The sequence below is a fragment of the Cricetulus griseus genome, chromosome 2 (genome assembly GCF_003668045.3).
Source record: "Cricetulus griseus strain 17A/GY chromosome 2, alternate assembly CriGri-PICRH-1.0, whole genome shotgun sequence".
NCBI classification, from domain to species: domain Eukaryota; kingdom Metazoa; phylum Chordata; class Mammalia; order Rodentia; family Cricetidae; genus Cricetulus; species Cricetulus griseus.
The window spans coordinates 150,305,476-150,325,685 of NC_048595.1; the positions used below are offsets into that span (position 1 = coordinate 150,305,476).

Consider the following 20,210-nt stretch of genomic DNA (forward strand, 5'->3'; position numbering starts at 1 on the left):
TTGACTGTTCAAAAGGCAAATGTTTAATAGAAACCTTACAGTATGGGAGAAAAGATAAACTTGGAACTTTGTTTCCTGACCCATATATATATGCCAGTATAAAATAACCTGGTAATTCATGTCTACCCAAATGATTTGACTAAGTTTTATACCTTTTCTTTCACACAAAAACAATTCACTTTAGTGATTACTGTAACCATTACAATTTTAATTTCAAATAACAACAGCAATTAAATGTTGATCATTAATTTTTCTGATAATTTTATTATACTACATAGATCTGTATTTCTTGTGATCCAAGAAACATCAAAAATCTAAAATTTGTTCTTAAAAATACAATATTGCACTTTAATTTTTGGCAATTTAATTAAAGGATATAGGAGTAAAAAAATCATACACATACAATTTTTGTCTCAATTTATAATCAACAAAAAACTATTAGAGCTTACAGAAGTGCCCCAAATCAAATATGTACAGTGTAGAGGGAACATTTCACCTGTAAGGAATGTCCAGTGTCCTGCATATAAATACCTCCTGTCAAAGCCAAGCACTGCCTATCCCCATTCTGCCGAAGGGTATTGGTGAGAAATGTTTCTGTCATCTTTGTCAAGACAACACAAGCAAGGAAGTTTGTTCTTAGAGCAGTAAGCTCATGATACTGTTCTCTGAAGGACCTGAAGAACTGTCCTCCAGAACTAGGGTCCCAAGCTAAGCACCCCTTTGTAAATAGCTTCTCTGTACCTAACATCTTTTACCATTACAGATGTAGATGTTAGTTGACATGTAATTTTATGGTCAGTTTTCTGTACTATTTCTAAGATGCATAAGGATAGCAGAGGCAGGTGTGTACCTCAGACATAGGAAATACTCCTATTAGAGTCCATGAGGCTTTGGGCATGTCTGATCCCTGTCACTACCAAAAGAATACTGAACATGTATCTGCTAAATTACTGTTACCTTTTGTTACAGTGCAGCAGGTGGACATAACATTTACACTGACCCAGATTTGCTATTTTATTTTTTTAATTCACAATTAGGTAAACATTATAGAAAGCTACTTTTTTCCCTGTCATTTTAAAAACTTGATCGATTAGGAAGGCAGTTTTGAAATAGCTATTTGCAAAAACAGACACCAAGGTTTAGACCCACTCAACAGTCTACTAAACCTCCAGAGTCAAAAGGAACATAAATAGAAAACATTTATAATATAAATATATGACAGAGACATTTATTTTTGGCACCACTAAAAGACATCTGGTAGCATTTTATTAATTCTCAGTTCCTTGGGAATGCTCAACACTTCTAGCCATTAACTATTTTCTTTTCCTCGAGAGGAAAAATGATGCATGGACAAGAACTGAGTATTTCAAAAGCAAAGGGTTTCTTTTTGTTTTCTTCTAGGGGCTGCAAGTGAGTAGCTAGCTGTTAATGTCCACAAGCAGCCAGAATGTTTAACCTGCCTTTGCATTTGATTCCCACCAAGAAGCATATTTCAAATAGTGACTTATCATGAGAAGACAGGGTTTCACCTTAAACCACCATGTACCATTTGCATAGTTCTGCTATGATAAAAGTCATAGAATTATAATGCATCTTATCTTAACTGTAACAGACTATCAAAAACAGTCTATCTTGGATGTGTTAGTGTAAACTTAACAGGGAAAAAACAGTCAATAGCAAAAAGTTATCTTTAAAAATAGGTTAATGCTAATAATAATAGCTTAAAATTTTTGTTTAAAAATAAGCTTAATAAACGAATACAAATTTCAGTTCAAAACTCAGCTCTTTTGAAATGCCCTATTTCTTGCTTACAGCAGAAAATACGTATTTCATAGTTTTCAACATTACATGTAAAAATGAGGCACTGGTATACATAGTTGAATATATTCACACAAATCGGCGTTTCCATCTCCTCTGCAAGCTTGAATTTGCCCAATGGTTTCTGAACATCAAACTGTTCACAAAAATAAGTCTTCTGAAGGAGGGGCGTAAGAAAAGCCAACAAATGCATCATCTGCCTCCAGAACACTGGCATTCACTATGGAATAGTCAGAAGACACGCACACAGAATAGGGAACTGCTTCTTCCGTGAAGACTGTGTCAAAGTTCCTGATATCATCCGGTCCCGCCTAAAACACCAAAAATACAGGATCATTTACCTTTGCTTTTCTGTCATCAACTTATTATTAAGGTGAAATTTGTTTATTTTGACATGTTAAAAATTTTACTGTTAAGTAGGGAGATGATTAAGGTAAGAAAGGCCAGCATAGCAAGGTTGCATGTGCTTACACACACACACACACACACACACACACACACACACACACACACACACACACACACACGACTCCACCTTTCTCTCTATACATCACCATCCCTAAGGGCAGAAACACAGCTCAGGAAGTGCTCCAGGACAGTGTTTTACTTTGAGCTTGCCTGTTCAGTATCAACTTTGGAGAGGTGACACTTTCTCCTGGAGGAGTGAGGCTGTTTTAAGCAAAGCTGTGAATGGCAGCTCTGTGGTGCTACAGAGATGGTCATGAAGCTCTTGGTGAGGACAACCTTAGCTGGAAAGGTCTGAGGGATCAGCTGATGGGACAGTAAGATGAGCAAGGCAGATGCTTAGCTCCAAGGCAGTATTTCTCACTCACTGTGATGACACCAACCTTTCCCTTCAACTACATTTACAGATAGGAACTGAGATACAAATTCAAGTGATGTTCTGGTAAAAGGCATGCTAAACCTCCAGGCTATTTCTGCTCTACAGGAAAGGGATTTCCTTAACAGGTCCAGGTCAAGAAAGGGATAGGGATTCAGGAAGAGAAAATAACCTCAGGATATTAGTACTGTAAGTCTACAAATTAATCAGAGAACAGGGAATGAACCTGAGATGCTAAATTCTTCCATATAAGAAAACCTCCCTCAGAGTAAAGGTCTCTAGGGATTATAGCATTCAAGATTTTAGAAACTAAAGGAATTTAAAAGGAGCTGAAGAAGCCGGGCAGTGGTGGTGCATGCCTTTATCACAGCATTCAGGAGACAGAGGCAGGTGGATCTCTGAGTTTGAGGTCAGCTTGGTCTACAATGCTACACAGAGAAACCCTGTCTTGGGAAAAACAAACAAACCCAAAAGCAACAAAAGGAGGGGGGGGGGCAGAAGAGATGGCTCAGTGGCTAAGAGCACTGGCTGCAGGTAGACCCAGTTTAGCGCCTTTTCACTAACTCAACCTTCTGTTCAAGCCCGTCTCCATTACTTTGTGTAATGGACCCCAGTACGCTGGGACTCAATACCTTTCTTGTCCTCCATTACGATCTTTTCAGATTTACTCTTAGTTCTATAGCAGTCTACTTGCAGGAGGCCCTTCTCCCACCCAACCTCATTCCCTGAGGACGCCACCTTTTAGTGCAGATGCAGCTTAGCTCTTTCACACCAACCCTTTGTGCCTTTCCTCCAAGCCCACGTCCATTCCTTTCTGTTACCCCCTGACTAGCAAAGGTACTCTCTGCCAGGGACCCCACAGCCACCACACTTGTTCAGGATCCAGAGAGGGCAACAGCAACCAAAGGACAGAACTCTCACCCAACAGTGCCAAGAGCAGAGAGTGACTCCAAGAAGACCCTTGAATACTGTAACTCAGATGCTTGGATTCCAGCACAAAAAAAGCAAAGACAATGTGCCTCTACCAAAACCCAGCAGGCCCTGGAAAAGGCAAATGGCAGACACACAAGTCAAAGACTTCAAAAGCGCAATTATGAATATAAAAACCTTAGAGAGGATAGGATATGAGTAAGTTCCCTTAATGAAGTCTGTAAAAATGCAAACAGTTGAATAAAATAATGAAAATAACTCTAGACAGAAAAGTAAAATATAACAACAAAAAAGAATCCGAAGAAAACCCAAACTGAAATGAAACCGCAAATGAAAAATTTAGGATGTCAAAAAATAACCTCAGAGGTAAGCCCCACCAAGTGCTATGTAATGGTTTCCTCTCAGATTGAAACATTCCATCCTACAGGGCAACTCCTTAAACAGGAAGGTAAACAACTCAAAATAGCTTCAGGAAGTCCCTGAAACTGATCAAATTCAGTAGGCATCTCCCTCTCAAAATAAAGAAGCCAAGCTTCAGAGAAGATTTGGAGGCCAAACAAGCCACCCAGAAGAAGCAGAAATCACCGACTTGCCTCCAAGAGGTTTAGACCAACTGAGCCTCGGGAAGGGATACTCTCCAACCTGTTGAGCTGCCTGCAGGCTGTGCAGTGCAGTGTGTTCCAGGTTCCCAGATTTTGTGAGATGTTACCCATGCTCGAGTGGGCTTTGGTGATGCAGCTGTTTGACTCATTTCTGCTCCTGTAAGTGACCCTTTACCATATTCCTGTAAGTAACCCCAATAGAACTTACTGCTTCACCGAGTTGAACTTTGGTGGTATCTGTAGTTTGGTCTGTCATGGGATCTCTATCTTGGGTGAGTAGATGTGTGTGTTGCACCTCCCCAGGAAAAGCCTTGCTACACAACACCAACTTAATACCAAACATGAAGGAGTTCAACAGAAGGTAGAAGAGTGAGTTAGTTCAGTCAAAGAAAATGTTAAACCTACAAACAAAAACAACAAAACAAAAAAGAACAACAACAACAAAAAAAAAAACCAAAAAAACCTGAAGCAAATATGCAGGGAATCTAGGATACTATTAAAAGACTAATTTAAAAATAATATGTGTAGAGGGAGAAGAAACCCAAGTCAAAGAGAATTTTTTTTTTTTTTTTTAAAGACAAGGTTTCTCTCTTTTTAACAGCCCTGGCTGTCCTGGAACTCACTTTGTAGATAAGGCTGGCCTCGAACTCACAGAGATCACTCTGCCTGGGATTAAAGACGTGTGCCACTACCACCCGGCCAGAAAACACTTTAACACTTTCCACAAAATCATAGAAGATGAATTTCCCCAATCTGAAGAATGAGGGCGAAGCCAACTGTCATTGGCATTCTCCTTTAGGCACAAGCAAGTGAACCTGAATTTGAGGCCGGCCTGCTCTACCGAGTTCCAGGACAGCCATGATTACACACAGAAACCTGTCTCCAAAACCAAAAACCTGCAGTTAGAGACCTGCTTTGTGACCAAGTATATGATCAATTTTGGAGAATGTTCCATGAAGTGCTGAGTTCTTTTTATGTTTCTCTTCAACAAATAATGCTGGTCTAATTAGAGCAGCAGATAGAAAAATGCAAATAAGATTGATATCTATCACCTTCCACAAAAATCAAGTCCAGTGGCTCAAAGACCTCAGCATAAAACCAGACACATGGAACCCAACAGAAGAGAAAGTGAGGATAGCCTTGAAGTCATTGGAACAGGAGACGACTTTCTGAATAGAAAGCCATTAGCACAGATGCTAAGATGGACAATAAATGGGACCTCATGAAACTGAAAAGCTCTTGTAAGGCAAAGGACAGTCAATAGGAAAAACAGAAAGGGAAAATATTTTCAACAATCCCAAATCTGACAGAGGACTAATATCCAAAATACAAAGAACCCAAGAAACTAGATATCAACAAACCAAACAATACAATTTAAAAATGGGGGACAAGCCCGGCAATGATGGTGTACACCTTTAATCCTAGCAATTGGGAGGCAAATTCAGATGGAGATCTGTGAGTTCAAGGACAGCCAGGACTGTTACGCAAGAGAAACACTGTCTGGAACCACCTCCCCAGGAGGAGTGAGGAACAGATCTAAACAGAGAATTCTCAACTGAAGAATCTCAAATGGTCCAGAAAGACTTAAATCCTTAGCCATCAGAGAAATGAAAATCAAAACTACTTTGAGATTCTATCTTACACCTGTCAGAATGACGAAGATCAAAAAAACAAGTGACAGGTCATGTTGGAGAGGATGTGGACCAAGGGGGACACTCCTCCATTGCTGGTGGGAGTACAAACTTGTACAGTCACTCTGGAAGTCAGTGTGATGGTTTCTCAGAAAACTGGGAATCAACTTACCACAAGACACAACTATACCACTCCTGAGGGTATACCCAAAGGACACCCTAACTAATCACAAGGACATCTGCTCAACTATGTTCATAGCAGCTTTATTCAGAATAGTCAGAAACTGCAAATGATCTAGATGCCCCTCAATTGAAGAATGGATGAAGAAATTGTGGTATATTTACATAATGGCATATAACTCAGCTATTAAAACAATGACATGTAACACAAATAAATAAATGACCAAGAGACTGATATTGGGGCTCAAGCTTCAAGCTGAATTTCAGAAAAGCAAAGCAGCTGGCCACTAGCTTCTTACCTCTACTTCAGGTTGAATGGGCTCAGATGTAACCTTTCCAAGCAGGGCTTGAGACTGAATGCCTCTCTGAGACCTGGCATCTGACTTATATTCTTCCCTAATGTTGGAATTAACGGTGTGAGCTAGAATTCTCTTTTAGACTGATTCACTCTTGTGTAGATCTGGATGGCCTTTGATTCACAGTCTATCCAGAGTCCTAGGATTAAAGGTGTATATACCACCACCTCCTGGCTTCTGGCTTCTGCAATTAAAGGTGTATGCCCGGTTTCTATAGCTTGCGGATGAACTTTGCTTTCTGAATTCTCAGGCAAGCTTTAATAAGTCCTAAACACTGTATCACCACAGTGACATCATGAAATTTTCAGGAAAATGGAATTAGAAAACAATCATCCTGAGTGAGGTAACCCAGACCCAGAAAGACAAACGTGGTATGTACTTACATCTACAGACCCACAGAGACTAGGTAATGAGAAAGACTCAAGGAGCAGGGGGGATCCTTGGATCTTTCTGGGAAGGGGAAATAGAACAGATATGGCAAGTGGAGACGGAAACAGGAGGGATCAGGTGGGGGAGGGTGGAGGAAAAGAGTACTGAGAGAGATCACTGGAACTGGGGAACATTTTGGGAGGTGATGTAGAAACCTAGTGCAGTGGAAACTCCCTTGATTCTATGTGATTGATTCTAGTGAAGTCTCCTAGTAATAGGAGATACAGAGCCTGAACTGGCCATCTTCTGTAACCAGGCAAGGCTCAACCTAGCAATAAATCAGAGGCAGGACAGCCCAGAGAACCAGGATAGAACCAAACACAACTGGCAAAAAAAAAAAAAAAAAAAGTCAATAAAATGATTCCTAATGATATTCCGCTATGCTCAAATATTGGTACCTAGCCCAACTGTCACCAGAGGGGTATCATCCAGCAACTTGTGGGAGTAGGTGCAAAGACTCACAACCAAACACTAGGTTTGAGCCAGGGAACTCTGAAGAAGAGTGGTAGGAAGGATTGTAGAAGCCAGAGGGGTCAGGACACCAAGAGAACACAGCCCACAGAATTAACTAAGCAGGGTACAACTAGGGGCTCACAGGGGCTGAAGGAACAGTCACAGACCATGTATGGGTCTAAGCTAGGTCCTCTGCATATACCTTATGGTTGTGTGGCTTGGGGTTCTTGTAGAGCTCCCAACCATGCAAATGAGCTATCTCTCACTCTTGCCTGCACTTGGGACCCATTTCCTCCTACAAGAGTTGCCTTGTCTAGCCTTGATATGAAGGTTTGTGTTGAATCTTATTGTGTCTTGTTAGGCCATGTTTGGTGGATATTCCCGGAAGATCTTATCTTTTTTGAAGGGAAACAGAGCAGGAGGAGGAGTGGATCTGGAGGAAATAAGAGGGGGGAAGAGGGACTGGGAAGACAGGAGGGAGGGGCAACATGTATGAAAGAATTAAAAAAAAGAAAAGGTGATTATCAAGGTACAAGAAGTATACAGAACACCAAACAGGCAGGACCAGAAAAGATATTCCCATAACATATAATAATCAAAATGCTAAATGTATAGAACAAAGAAGGGATAAAAAAGCTACAATGGGGGGTGGAGAGATGGCTCAGTCGTTAAGAGCACTCAATGGCTGCTCTTCCAGATGACCCAGGTTTGATTCCCAGCACCCACATGGCAGATTACAACTGTCCAGGATCCACTGCCCTCACACACACATACATGCAGGCAAAACACCAATGCATACAAAATAAAATAAATTATTTTAAAAAAAAGCTACATTGGAAAAAGATAAAGTAACATATAAAGGCAGGCCTATTAAAATAACACCCAACTTCTCAATGGAGAATCTGAAAGCCAGAAGGGTCTGAACGGATGTTCTAAAACTCTTAAGAGACAACAGATGCCAGCCCAGAGAAAGAAAAACATTCCATGATAAAACCAAATTTAAGTAATTTATAATTTACATCTACCAATCCAGCCCTACAGAAGGCACAGAGAAGTCAAGCTGGCATCTAACTGAACCTTCACCCCTACTGAACTTCCATGGTACTAAAAGTACTCTACACACTAATGGGGGAGAAAGACAATCTTCAATACAATCTTCAATACATTCTAGCTACAAATCCTGCAACCTACAATAGTGACATACTTGCAAGAAATACTGGTGTAATAGTGGCACAAATGTTATGGGAACAACCAACCACTGTGACTGAATGTAAAGCCCCTCCACGAGATGGAAACCATACTTGACACTGCTAAACTGTGTGCAAGAACTTGAGACTATATAGGCCATGGGAAATGATATACTATTATTAGGAGGAATACTAACACCAGGGGAAAATATATTATTAGTCTGTTAAAGGAATGTAGCAATAAAATGACTCCTAACAACATACTGCTATATCCATAGATCAGTGCCTTTCTCAGCCATCACCAGAAAAGCTTCTTCTTGCAGGAGATTGGAACTAACAAAGAAACCCACGCCTGGACAATGTGCAAAGAGTAAGAGACTTTGGAGCGAGTACTCGGTCCTAAATGTGATGTCTTCATCAACCCCCCAGCCAAAGTTCAAGGATATATGTGGAAATGGAGGCAGAAAGACTGTACTAGTCAGAGGTGATGGATGTCTACAAGGAAACAGTGTCTCTCAGACACAACAGGACTGATGCACATATGAATGGAGAGAGGCTGTGGCAGCATGCAAAGAGCCTGCACGGATTCGAGTCAGATGGGGTCCCAGCATGGTGAGGGGTCAGTGGACATGGGTTACTACCACTAACCAACAGCTATCTCCATTTGATGCCCACTGGCAAAGGAAAAAAATTCAGTTTCCTCCAGATCTCTCTGGGTATATTACACACCCATCAGGGCAGGTCCCATGTTCAGGAGTAGTTGGCCAACACAAAACAAACTCAATGGTATTTTGTAGAGTTTGTTTCATTTTGCTTTGAGCATATTTATTTATTTATTTATTTATTTATTTATTTATTTATTTGGTTGGCCTCTGGCTTCTTAATTTTGATTTTCATTTGTTCCATTTGTGTGTGTGTGTGTGTGTGTGTGTGTGTGTGTGTGTGCGCGCGCGCGCGTGTGTATTTTGCTTTTTGTTTTGTTCTTGTGGTGTGTTTGTTTTCTTTTCTGAGACAAGGTTTCTCTGTGTGGCTCCGGCATTCCCTCTGTAAACCAGGCTGACTTTGAACTCAGAGATCTACCTACCTCTGACTCCTGAGTGCTGGGATTAAAGGTGTGTACCATTACACCCAGCTGACTGTAGACGGTTTTTTAAAGAAAGGGGGAAGATAAGGTTGAGTGGGTAGGAAGGTGTGGCGGATAATGAGAAGACCTGGGGAAGTGGAAAACATGATCAAAATATAACATAATTAAAAAAGTAAATTATAGCTGGGTGGTGGTGGTGCACACCTTTAGTCCCAGCACTCAGAGGCAGGAGGATCTCTATGAGTTTGAGGCTAGCCTGGTCTACAAAGCTACAGGAAGAAACCCTGTCTCGAAAAACAAAAATTATAATAGAAATAACACTAGTTGCTCTTCCAGAGGACCCAGATTCAAGGCCCAGCACCTACATGGCAGCTCATAACTGCCTGTAACTCCAGTTACAGGGAATCTGACACCCTCACACCAATGCACATAAAATAAATTACTTTAAAAAAATAATTTCAGAGCTGGGGATTTATCTCAGTGGTAGAGCACCTGCTTACCAATTTCAGTCTCCAGAAACCCCCACATACCAACATACTCAAAAACACAGACACTAACCAATACCAAACACACCAAAAACCTTCATCAAATTCTATATGTTAGCTGCAATTCCTTATATGATCACCTTCTCTCTGTATGTCTGTTTCCTCTTCAGTAAAGTAAGAATAGGGACTGACCCCCTCCAACCCCAAAGTATGCACACACAGAAATACTCACACAAATATGTATACAGAGACCCCCCTCCACACACACACACATCCCTAGAAAAATACCATTATTGTCACTTGAATGTTGGTGGGTATGCACAGAAATGATAATAGCCACCTTCATTTCCATCTCTTTATTAAGATCATCTTTTTGACATTAGCAAAGAAGCATTTCATAATTACTATGTAAGAAGAAACTTAACCTAACTGTGATCTTATTGGCCACCTTAAAGTTGCCGTTGTTCTTTTTTTTTTCTTTTGGGGAAGATGAGGCAAGTCCTCTACCCCTGAGCTAGAAAACTCTCAGTGACAGATTGCACAAATGCTTAAGAACTGACTCCTTTTCATTGAGGTTAGCTTCAGGGATCTATTTCCAAAAATCATGGTTTTCTGTTTCACTGTTTTAGGAAAATACAGACTTACCACATTAGGATTAAATGGTGGCGGGATCTTTTTTTGTACGAGGTCAGTCCAGCTGAGTGATTCAAAAAAAGGATGATTCTGGATTTCAAGCTAGAAAATTAAAAAAAAGTTAACGATGACAAAAACCTCAAGTACTCGATGAAGAATGGTAGGTACAAGGGTTAACTATTTCCATTTGGGCACTCAGCTTTTTTTTTTTTCTCACCATTTGTTTTTTATTTGAATTAGAAACAAGACTGTTTTACTTGACAATACCAGTTCCCTTCTCCTCCCACCCTCCCCTACCACCTCCCCAACTAAAACCCTATCACATATCCTTTCTTCATTTCTTCCCGACTCAACCTTTCTGTTCCCTCATGACCTCTGCATCTTTCCTTTTCTTCCCTTCTCATTCTCTTAGCTCCCTCCCCCCTCTTCCCATGCTCTCAATTTGCTCAGGGGATCATGACCCTTTCCCCTTCTCCAGGGGACAAAGTTTGTCTCTTTTAGGGTCCTCCTTGTTTACTAGTTTCTCTGGAAGTGCCACTCAGCTTTTTAATGGGTATTTATGCCACTCCTGGTCACACTCTGGAAAGACTTAGAATTAGCTGCTTGTATTTAAGCAATGCTCCTTCCTTCCACAGGCGTTTCCCCACAGGTAAAACAGGGTCAGCTGTTCTGTCCTACATATTTCAAGGGTTTTAAACGATCAGCATTAAAATGTGGGAATGAGAGTATTACAGAAAGAATAAACTATTAAGCAGGAATAAGTAACTAGTATCCGAAAACACGTAAAAAAGCCAGCAGAGTCTGATGCAGTGAGCACAAGTGAAAGCCAAGTCCAGGGCTCCTCTGCCCCACAAACACACCCCAAGTCAGCACAGACCTTGTTCTAGCTCTTACTATCAGGGCTCTACAGAAGTTCCAAAGTGCCATCCTACCAACACAGTTTGCTGGGTTAAAAAAAGATTTCTTAAAGCAATGTCTGGGACACTGTGTGCTATAGTACCAACCTGCCAGGCAACATGTCCCACTAATAAAAAAAAAAAAAAAAAAAAAAAAGGGGCTGGAGAGATGGCTCAGGGGTTAAGAGCACTGACTGTTTTCCAGAGATCCTGAGTTCAATTCCCAGCAACCCACATGGTGGCTCACAACCATCTGTAATGGGATCTGGTGCCCTCTGCTGGCTTGCACTGTATACATGATAAATAAATAAATCTTTAAAAAAAAAAAAAAAAAAAAGCAATGTCTGAAGTAGGCAATTTTTTAAAAAGATTTAGGTTATTTAGTGTGTGTACATATGTGTGTGTTCATGTGTACACGTGCATGTGTGTGTACACATGTCCAGAGTCAGAAGAGGTGTCAGATTCCTTGAAGCTGACGTTACAGGTGTTTATGAGCCGCCCAGGGTGTGTGCTGGGGATCAAACTGATCCTCCTGTGGAGGAGTTGGCACTCGACCTCTGAGCCATTTCTTTGGTCCTGGGCAGCTCTCTCATTACTGTCTGCTGCTACTCACAGTGTACAAAGTAAGCTTTTATTTCTTAAAACACACACACACACACACACATACACACACACAAAGAAAATGCTACCTGACTACTGAGGTCTGGAAGGTACATAACAATCAACCAGACAATAAAGGGAGAATGCTCCCAACAAACACGAGACCCTAAAGAGGTTAAGTCTGGTCAAGCAAGTGAGAGTCCTGCAGCACAGAGAAGGGATATTTCATTCATGTCATATCCCCCCTCATCCCCCACCACATATACAGTTGGTAAAATATGAAATTTGGTAGAAGACCTCATAAAAAGAAGATGGGAAGATAAACTATCACAAATAAAAATCAAGTAGCAGAGTACAAAATCTGGAGCCTGGGTGTCCAGTAAACGTTTACTAACATCCAGTGAAAACAGAACTAAATTAAAGTTCATAAACACTACTGGAAACTGGGGACAAGAATGCTGTCTCCCCTCAACTCTGCAATAACAACTATTTCACTAAATACCAAATAAATAAGGATTTATCTCCACATTTTAAATAAGTATAACAACTGGTACTCAGAAATATGATACATACAAAGTCTTCTTTGGCACCAAGTCGATTCTGCCTGTTTTTTTCTAGGAGTTCTTCCAGAATGGACCACGCCGTGAGGCTCACTCCTGGCCTCAAGTTTAGGGGCTTATGAAGAATATTATCATACATTTCAGCAACATCTCGGCAGTAAAAAGGAGGCTGAAAAAAAAAAAAAAGCAAAATAAAGCAACAGAGGTTAGTGAATTGTGTGAAAATGGTTTAAAGCATGCTGGACTGCCGAGTGAGGTGGCACACCTTAATCCAAGCCATTGGAAGGCAGAGGCAGGTGGATCTTTGTAGCTCTTTATAGACTGCTTTTAAGTTACACACTTGTAATACCATGTTTTACAGAAAACAATGACTGGACAAATAGTATGGTGGTTTGAGTAAGAATCACCCCATAGGCTCATATATTTCAATGCTTAGTCATCAGGGAGTAGCACTATTTGAGAAGAATTAGAAGGATTAGGAGGCGTGGCCTTGTTGGAGGAAGTGTGTCACTAGGGGTGGGCTTTGAAGTTTCAAAACCCCAAGGCAGACCCAGTGTCTCTTGGCCTGTGGACCATGATCTAGCTCTCAGCTATTGTTCCAGTGCATATTGCCCACCATGACGATAATGGACCAAGCCTCCGAAACTGTCAACAAGTCCCCAGTTAGATGCTTTCTTTTATAAGAGTTGCCTTGGTCATTGTGGCTCTTCACAGTCATAGAACAGTGACTAAGACACATAGGTATGACAACAGGGTCACTGGAAATAGGCATTCCAGACAGATCAAATATCAAATGATTTAAAATTTAAGAATAAAGTCATCAAAAAAGTAGAGACCTGAATACAGTGCTCCTTCATAGGTACATGCAATGATTACAGAATTGGGAGAATGTCTTACAGCTAATTATCTAGCTAAAAGTTCTGAAATAAAAATAATATTTAAAGTTAAGGAAGTTTTATAGCCCTGTCAGTTTTTTTATAAGAAAAAATTTTATCTTTTAAAATATAATCTTATTTTATACTTCAAAGTCCTTCAAGGAAATACAAAGGATTCTTCTGACATGTCTAGATGACAATTAGTGCCTAAATAAAGTTAAGGTATTAAGTGGTTATCTGACATCCATTGTCACTAGCATTACTTAAAAGGTAGCTTTTAACAAGCCATCCACAGCTGAGTGAAGGACAGTGCTGTCGGTGTCTATTATTCTTTGGAATCTAAAATATGCTGAACTTCACTGAGCTCCATGTTTGTAGGAGTCTCTATCTCTCTCTCTGTCTCTTTGTCTCCTTAGCTGATGATGGTGTATTTAGAACCAGCACTGGCTGCCACCTTGGAGGTCACTGCATGGGGTTGTTGTCTACTTAGAGGACCATAACATGTATCTGGAAAGCAACCCCAAACACTCAAAGATACAAAGAAAAGTAAAATTTAGGGGCTGGGGAGACGGCTCAATCACTAAAGTGCTTGCTGCACAAATATGAGAACCTAAGTTCAGATCTCCAGGAATGCCTATAACCCCACTACTGAGAGCTCTGGCCTGTCTCTGTGTGTACGCACACACGCACGAGCACACACACACATACTTGACAAATAGCTCTGGCTTGCCTTAAGTGTCTTACTGAAAACTGTGAGCATAATTACACAGTAAGCATAATTTTTTTTCAGTGAATTCTTTAAGCCATGATGGTTTCAGAGAAGGGAAACAGGCGGTATCCCACAAAAACAGAAAGGCTAAAACCCAAAGGTTTAAAACATAGTAGTATGCTAATAAATGAAAACTCTGTATTTCCATTGTTTTGAAATTAGGCAGGTGATGCTTGGTATAAACAAACTGAAAGAAAACAAGTAAACTCAATGTTATGACTAGGTTTCTATTTTTTTTTTTTTTCCGGTTTTTCGAGACAGGGTTTCACTGTGGCTTTGGAGCCTATTCTGGCACAGGCTAGCCTCGAACTCAGAGATCCGCCTGCCTCTGCCTCCCGAGTGCTGGGATTAAAGGTGTAGGCCACCAACACGTGGCGACTAGGTTTCTATTTCTAAAACTGCCAGAAGAAGAGAAGTGACTAAAGAAACACAGAAACAGTATATTGGTGTTTTAAAGTAATAAAATTTGCTAGGTGTGGGTGGTGCACACCTTTAATCTCAGTACTTGGGAGGCAGAGGCAGGCAGATCTCTGTGAGTTCCAGTTCAGTGGGGTCTACAGAGTGAGTTCCAGGACAGCCAGGGTTGTTACACAGAGGAACCCTGTCTTGAAACTCTCCCCCCCACAAAAGAAATAAAGTTTCCTTCCATGTGCGTATTCCTAACATGGTTTTGGATTTATTTAACAAGGCCAGCATCTTTGAGATTATTCATTAGTATATTATCAGTAGTGCACTGGAACAATAAAGAGTAGAAATACATACCAGCCCATACAGCATCTCATAGAGAACGGCGCCCAGGCACCACCAGTCCACAGTGTTGTCATAGGGCTGTTTCCTGATCACTTCAGGTGCAAGGTACTACAGACAAATAAGAAAACTCAGTGAATGAAAGGCAGAATTTAGGAATCGATAAAGCCAACAAATTGTAGGTGTTGTTACTCATACTAAAGACATAGTATCTAGATTTTCAATGAGTTGTACATTCTCATTTTGTCACAGTGGTTTTTTGGTGACATCAACTGGAATACATAAAATCAAGTACACAGAACTTTATCCAGAGTTAAGGCCATTAAGAAAAGATTGAAAGTGTAAGACCATAATGCCGAGTATGTGTTGGCAGAAAGTCTTCTGTTGGCTTTATTGTTCTGGAATTTAGACAGGAATGGCAGTAAATGCCTGTTATCCTAGAATTTGAGAAGGAAGATGTGAGGATCAGGACTTGGAGGTCAGCCTGGGATAAATAAGACCCTGTCTCAAAAAATAAATAAATAAATAAATAAAAATCCATCTGCTTATTACTGAAAATGTTGCTACTTAAAGAGCTCATCTGTGCTTACATTCTCTCATTGCATTTCTGCAGTTGGCCTTGGACTCTTTAGCTCAAAGGAGCTCCCTGCCACCACGCTCAGGTTCAAAACAAATTTTCTTAATTTGGCAATTACTCATTTTTCCCCTTCATACCGAGAATTATTATTAAGATTCATAGTAGTCAATTCCCAAGCAAATTTAGAAAGCTTGTTACTTTGTTAAAAAAACAAAAACCTCACCACAAATTCACATACATTACATATATTAATAAAGGTTATATGACATTTCCATATGTGCACAATACATGTATACAGAAAGATTGAAAACTATAAGGATTACTATTAAAAATAAAATACACCTTTATTTCTCCTAACATGATGAAAGAATGGGATGTGTCTGGTAAATTCTCATTTGTGAGTTTCTTTCGTATATACTGATTTATTTTCTTACTAAATAAATGACTTTAACATAATATTCCAACCACGTATTAAAAATTAACCAAAGTCAATAAAAATCACTACACAATTACAAAATGTTTTTCCCATATCTATTAAGCTAATTTAAAAACTATCTTTAGATTTTTGTTTTCTTTTTGTTTTAGGGTTTCTCTGTATTACTTTGGAGCCTGTCCTGGAATTCACTCTGTAGACAAGGCTGGCCTCAAACTCAAAGAGATCTACCTGCCTCTGCCTCCCAAGTGCTGGGATTAAAGGCATGCGCCATCAACGCCAGGCAGATTTATTTAATTTTTACGTGTGTATATTTTACCTTCATTTATGTATGTGCACCACATGCATGCAGTGCCCTCAGAGGCCAGCAGAGGGTGTGTGATACTCTGGAACTGAAATTTATGGATGTGAACCACATAGAGCATACTGGGAACTGAACCCCAAGCTTGCACAAGAGCAGCAAGTGCTCTTAATTGCTGAGCCGTGGATACAGCTCATTTTAAACACAGCTGTAGTAAGTTACTTCTGTACTGTTTAATACTCTTTAAAGTGTACAACTCAATGCAGTCAGCATATTTGAAGTATAGTGCAATTATCCCCACTGAATTTTAGGACATTTTTGCTTATTTGAATTCTTTTTAGAAAGATTAGAAATGCAATTAAACATTTAAAGACGTTCAAGGCATACTTTTAATACTAAAAAAAATTAAGCATGTTATCTTTACTAGATCATTCAAAAGGGTCTTGGTGGCATTTCACAACCAGAGTGAAAAATGCCCACTATACACTCGAAATCCCCAGAAAGCTAGAATATCTAGTAAGTTTTATTTTGCCTCTTTTGTATATTCAGTGTGTGACTTGTATTATAGTTTATAAATTATATCAATGATCAGACATATTTCTTACCTCCGGTGTCCCACAAAAGGTTGTGGTGGTATCAGAAATAGCAATTCCTTCTTTGCAAAGCCCAAAATCTGTTAAGACAACATGCCCCTAACAAACACAGGGCAGTGAGATAAAGCAATGCATAGACATGAATTCACAAGCTTTACACCGTAACAACTTTTTATGGTGGTATCTTGCTTGTACAAATAAAGCCTGTCTGAAGGTCAGAGAATGGAGCTTGCCATTTACCTAACCACAGAGGTCTGGAGGTCTCTACAGACAAATGGAAAGTGAGGTACCTGGGCAGAAACAAGATATAAGCAGGGAGTAACAGGAACTCACTTAAGTGTCTGCTGAGACACTAAGGAGGTAAGGTATGGCTGTGGTTTGCTCCTTCTTCTCTCTGATTTCTCAGCATTCCCCTCTACATCTGACTCCGGGTTTTTATTACTGAGACCAATTAAGAACTCCATTTACATTGTATGTGTATGTATGTGTGCCTGGGTGAGTCTATATATACCACTTGAAGGCCAATGCCTGAGACTACTAGAAGGCATCAGACCTTCCACAGCTATAGAAATACAGGTGTTTGTAGCACACGCCTTTAGTCCCAGCACTCGGGAGGTAGAGGCTGACAGATTTCTGTGAGTTCGAGGCCAGCCTGGTCTCCAGAGCGAGTGCCAGGATAGGCTCCAAAGCTACACAGAGAAACCCTGTCTCAGAAAAAAAAAAAGAAGAAAAAAGAAAAGAAATACAGGTGTTTGTGGGCCACCTGATATGGATGATGGGAACCAAAGCTGGGTCCTCTGTTAAGACGAGTAAGTGCTCTTAACCACTAAGTTAAGGGATGAGCCATCCCTCTAGCCACTTAACCTTTTAAAAACATTTATTTATTATGTTTATTGAGAAAGAGAGAGAACACACAAGGGAGAAAAAGAGAGACAGGGAAGTGTGTGCAAAAGATCAAGAGAAAGAGAAGTATATGCCTGTGCAGTTCAGGAGACAACTTTTAAGGGTTGGCTCTCTTTCCACCATTGGTACTGGAGGTTGAACTCAAGTTGTCCTTCACCCACTGTGCAATCTTGCCAGCCCATTATTTTTAGTTTTTTTTTTGAGACAGAGTCTCATATAGCCCAGGCTGGCCTTATCCTTATTATGCAGTGAAGGATATAGTGAACGAACGATCCTCCTGCCTCCACCTCCAAGTGCTGGGATTACAGGCATGTGCAACTGTGCCCAGTTTTTCCTCAGTAAGGCGAATTCAGGGCTTCTTGCATGCTAGTCAATCATTCTATTCACTGAGTTATATCCCTGGACCTGAACTAATAATTTTGAGACCTTTTGATTTTTAAAATAATTATAAAAACAAAAACAGTATAGAGTGTAACCTCATCCAGCCTACACCGAAGCTGACATTTTGTTTCTTTCATGTCAAGCAAGAAACCATCATTAGTACAAAACTGCTAACTATAATTCTGACCTTATTTGGTGCTTCTGTTTTGAATGTGCATAACCCTGTGTGTGTAGTGCTGTGCAATATATGTGTACTGCTGTAGCTCCACTCAGCAGTCACGATAGAGAACTACTTCATCACAAGGGGACCCCGTGCTAGTCCTTTATCTTTGTGGGTCCTCTTCTTTCAACACTGTCCCCTTATGAACACAAACAGGACTCCCCCAAACCTAATGTCACTTCAAGAATATTACAGAAATGTAGTCATACAGTGTGGAACCTCTAGTGATGGGGGATGTATGCTTCTCTTACTGGTTGATGAATAAAACACTGATTGGCCAGTAGCCATGCAGGTAGTATAGGAGGGGCTATAAGATGAGAATTCTGGGGAGAGATCAGAGAAAAGACCAGAGGAGAGATGCCATGTAGCTGTTGGGAAGACAGGACTCTGGAAGTTCTCTGGTAAGAGAAAATCCTGTAGAAATACTGTAGTTATGGGTTAATAATTAAGAGAGCTAGCCAATAATATGCAGCCTGAGCCATTGGCCAACAGTTTATAACTAATAGACACCTCTGTGTGTTCATTTGGGGCTAAATGGCTGTGGGACCGGGGGGAAAGAAACTCAGTCTACACTCTAGGACATTTTTCCTACCATGCATAACAGCAACAACAACAAAACTACAAGATTTTTCAAGAAGGTAACACTTACCATTGAATCCAAGAGAATATTTTCTGGCTTCAAGTCTCTATATCAAAGTGGAAGAAGAGAAAAATCTGAGTATTGCCTGAAATAAAATGTTTGAGAGGTATTTTCCATGTAATGTAAACAAGTGATTCACCTGTACACTATTTTGATGGAGTGCAGGTAACCCAAGGCACTAGCGATCTCAGCAGCATAGAACCTCGCTCTGTGTTCAGGAAAAGACCGTTCTCTTTGTAAGTGGAAGAACAACTGCAAAAGGAATGGAGGCTGTTGGCATCAGTTACATGTGGCATTGCACAGAAATGCTGTTTTTGATATTTTGAACACAAAAGCACAGGGCTGCTGTGTTCATCTCTCTCATCTCCAGCTGTTTAACTCTTAGAAGCTACTGCACTGTCTGTCTTCAAACATGCATCTCTGATCGCCCTCACCAACTTCTCCCATCTCCCATATACTCCTCTCAGTGCTCAATGTGACCGTCTCCATACCATTCTAGATAACCACTTTAGAGGAGCTTATTAAGGAAAACCTACCATTCTGGTGTTGCCACATAATTAGCATCCTAGGCCTCTGTAGATGGCTTAGTAAATCCAAAGCACTATGCTGAGGTCTTTATATACTTGTATTATTTAATCTTCCCCATAATCCTGAGGCAGGAAATCAATGAGGAAGCTAGCTCAGGAAGGCTGATCTGCCCAGCATCCCATCACTTATTTTTGTATTTCCACTTGGCTCTAATGAAGAGAATAAGCAGTACACAAAAACTCCATAAGCCATGTCACGATTATATGACTATCAGGGAGGAAAGATGGCAAGAAAAGTAGGAGAGTTGGGGACAGTGGTGCGTGCCTGAGTCTGAGGCTTACCCCTAAGCTATCTAGTGAGACCCTAAACAAAAAACAAACAAGAGCCAGGTCTGGTGGCACATGCCTCTAAGCCCGGAACTCAGGAGGTTGAGGCAGAGAGACTGCCACAAGTTTAAGGCCAGCTAGAGCTACATAGGAAGTGCCAAGTCAGAAAAAAACTACATACATACCAAGGCCCTGTCAAAAACAATGAAAACAAGACAATGCCCTAAAAGAG

General features: G+C 40.4%; 1 protein-coding gene across 4 annotated transcripts in view; it reads right to left on the bottom strand.

The window, feature by feature from the left end:
• Positions 1-244: 244 nt before the first annotated feature.
• Sgk3 (serum/glucocorticoid regulated kinase family member 3) overlaps positions 245-20,210 on the bottom strand; it is a 116,506-nt gene continuing 96,540 nt past the window's right edge. For all 4 annotated transcript variants that reach the window (XM_027398869.2, XM_027398866.2, XM_027398867.2 and 1 more), the window contains 7 exons: positions 19,264-19,376; positions 19,134-19,170; positions 16,993-17,079; positions 15,092-15,187; positions 12,699-12,854; positions 10,642-10,731; positions 245-2,129 (listed from right to left, as the gene is read on the bottom strand). In XM_027398869.2, coding sequence (XP_027254670.1) covers positions 1,959-2,129; positions 10,642-10,731; positions 12,699-12,854; positions 15,092-15,187; positions 16,993-17,079; positions 19,134-19,170; positions 19,264-19,376 — 750 coding nt within the window. In that variant the 3' untranslated portion in view covers positions 245-1,958. The remainder of the gene's footprint in view (positions 2,130-10,641; positions 10,732-12,698; positions 12,855-15,091; positions 15,188-16,992; positions 17,080-19,133; positions 19,171-19,263; positions 19,377-20,210) is intronic.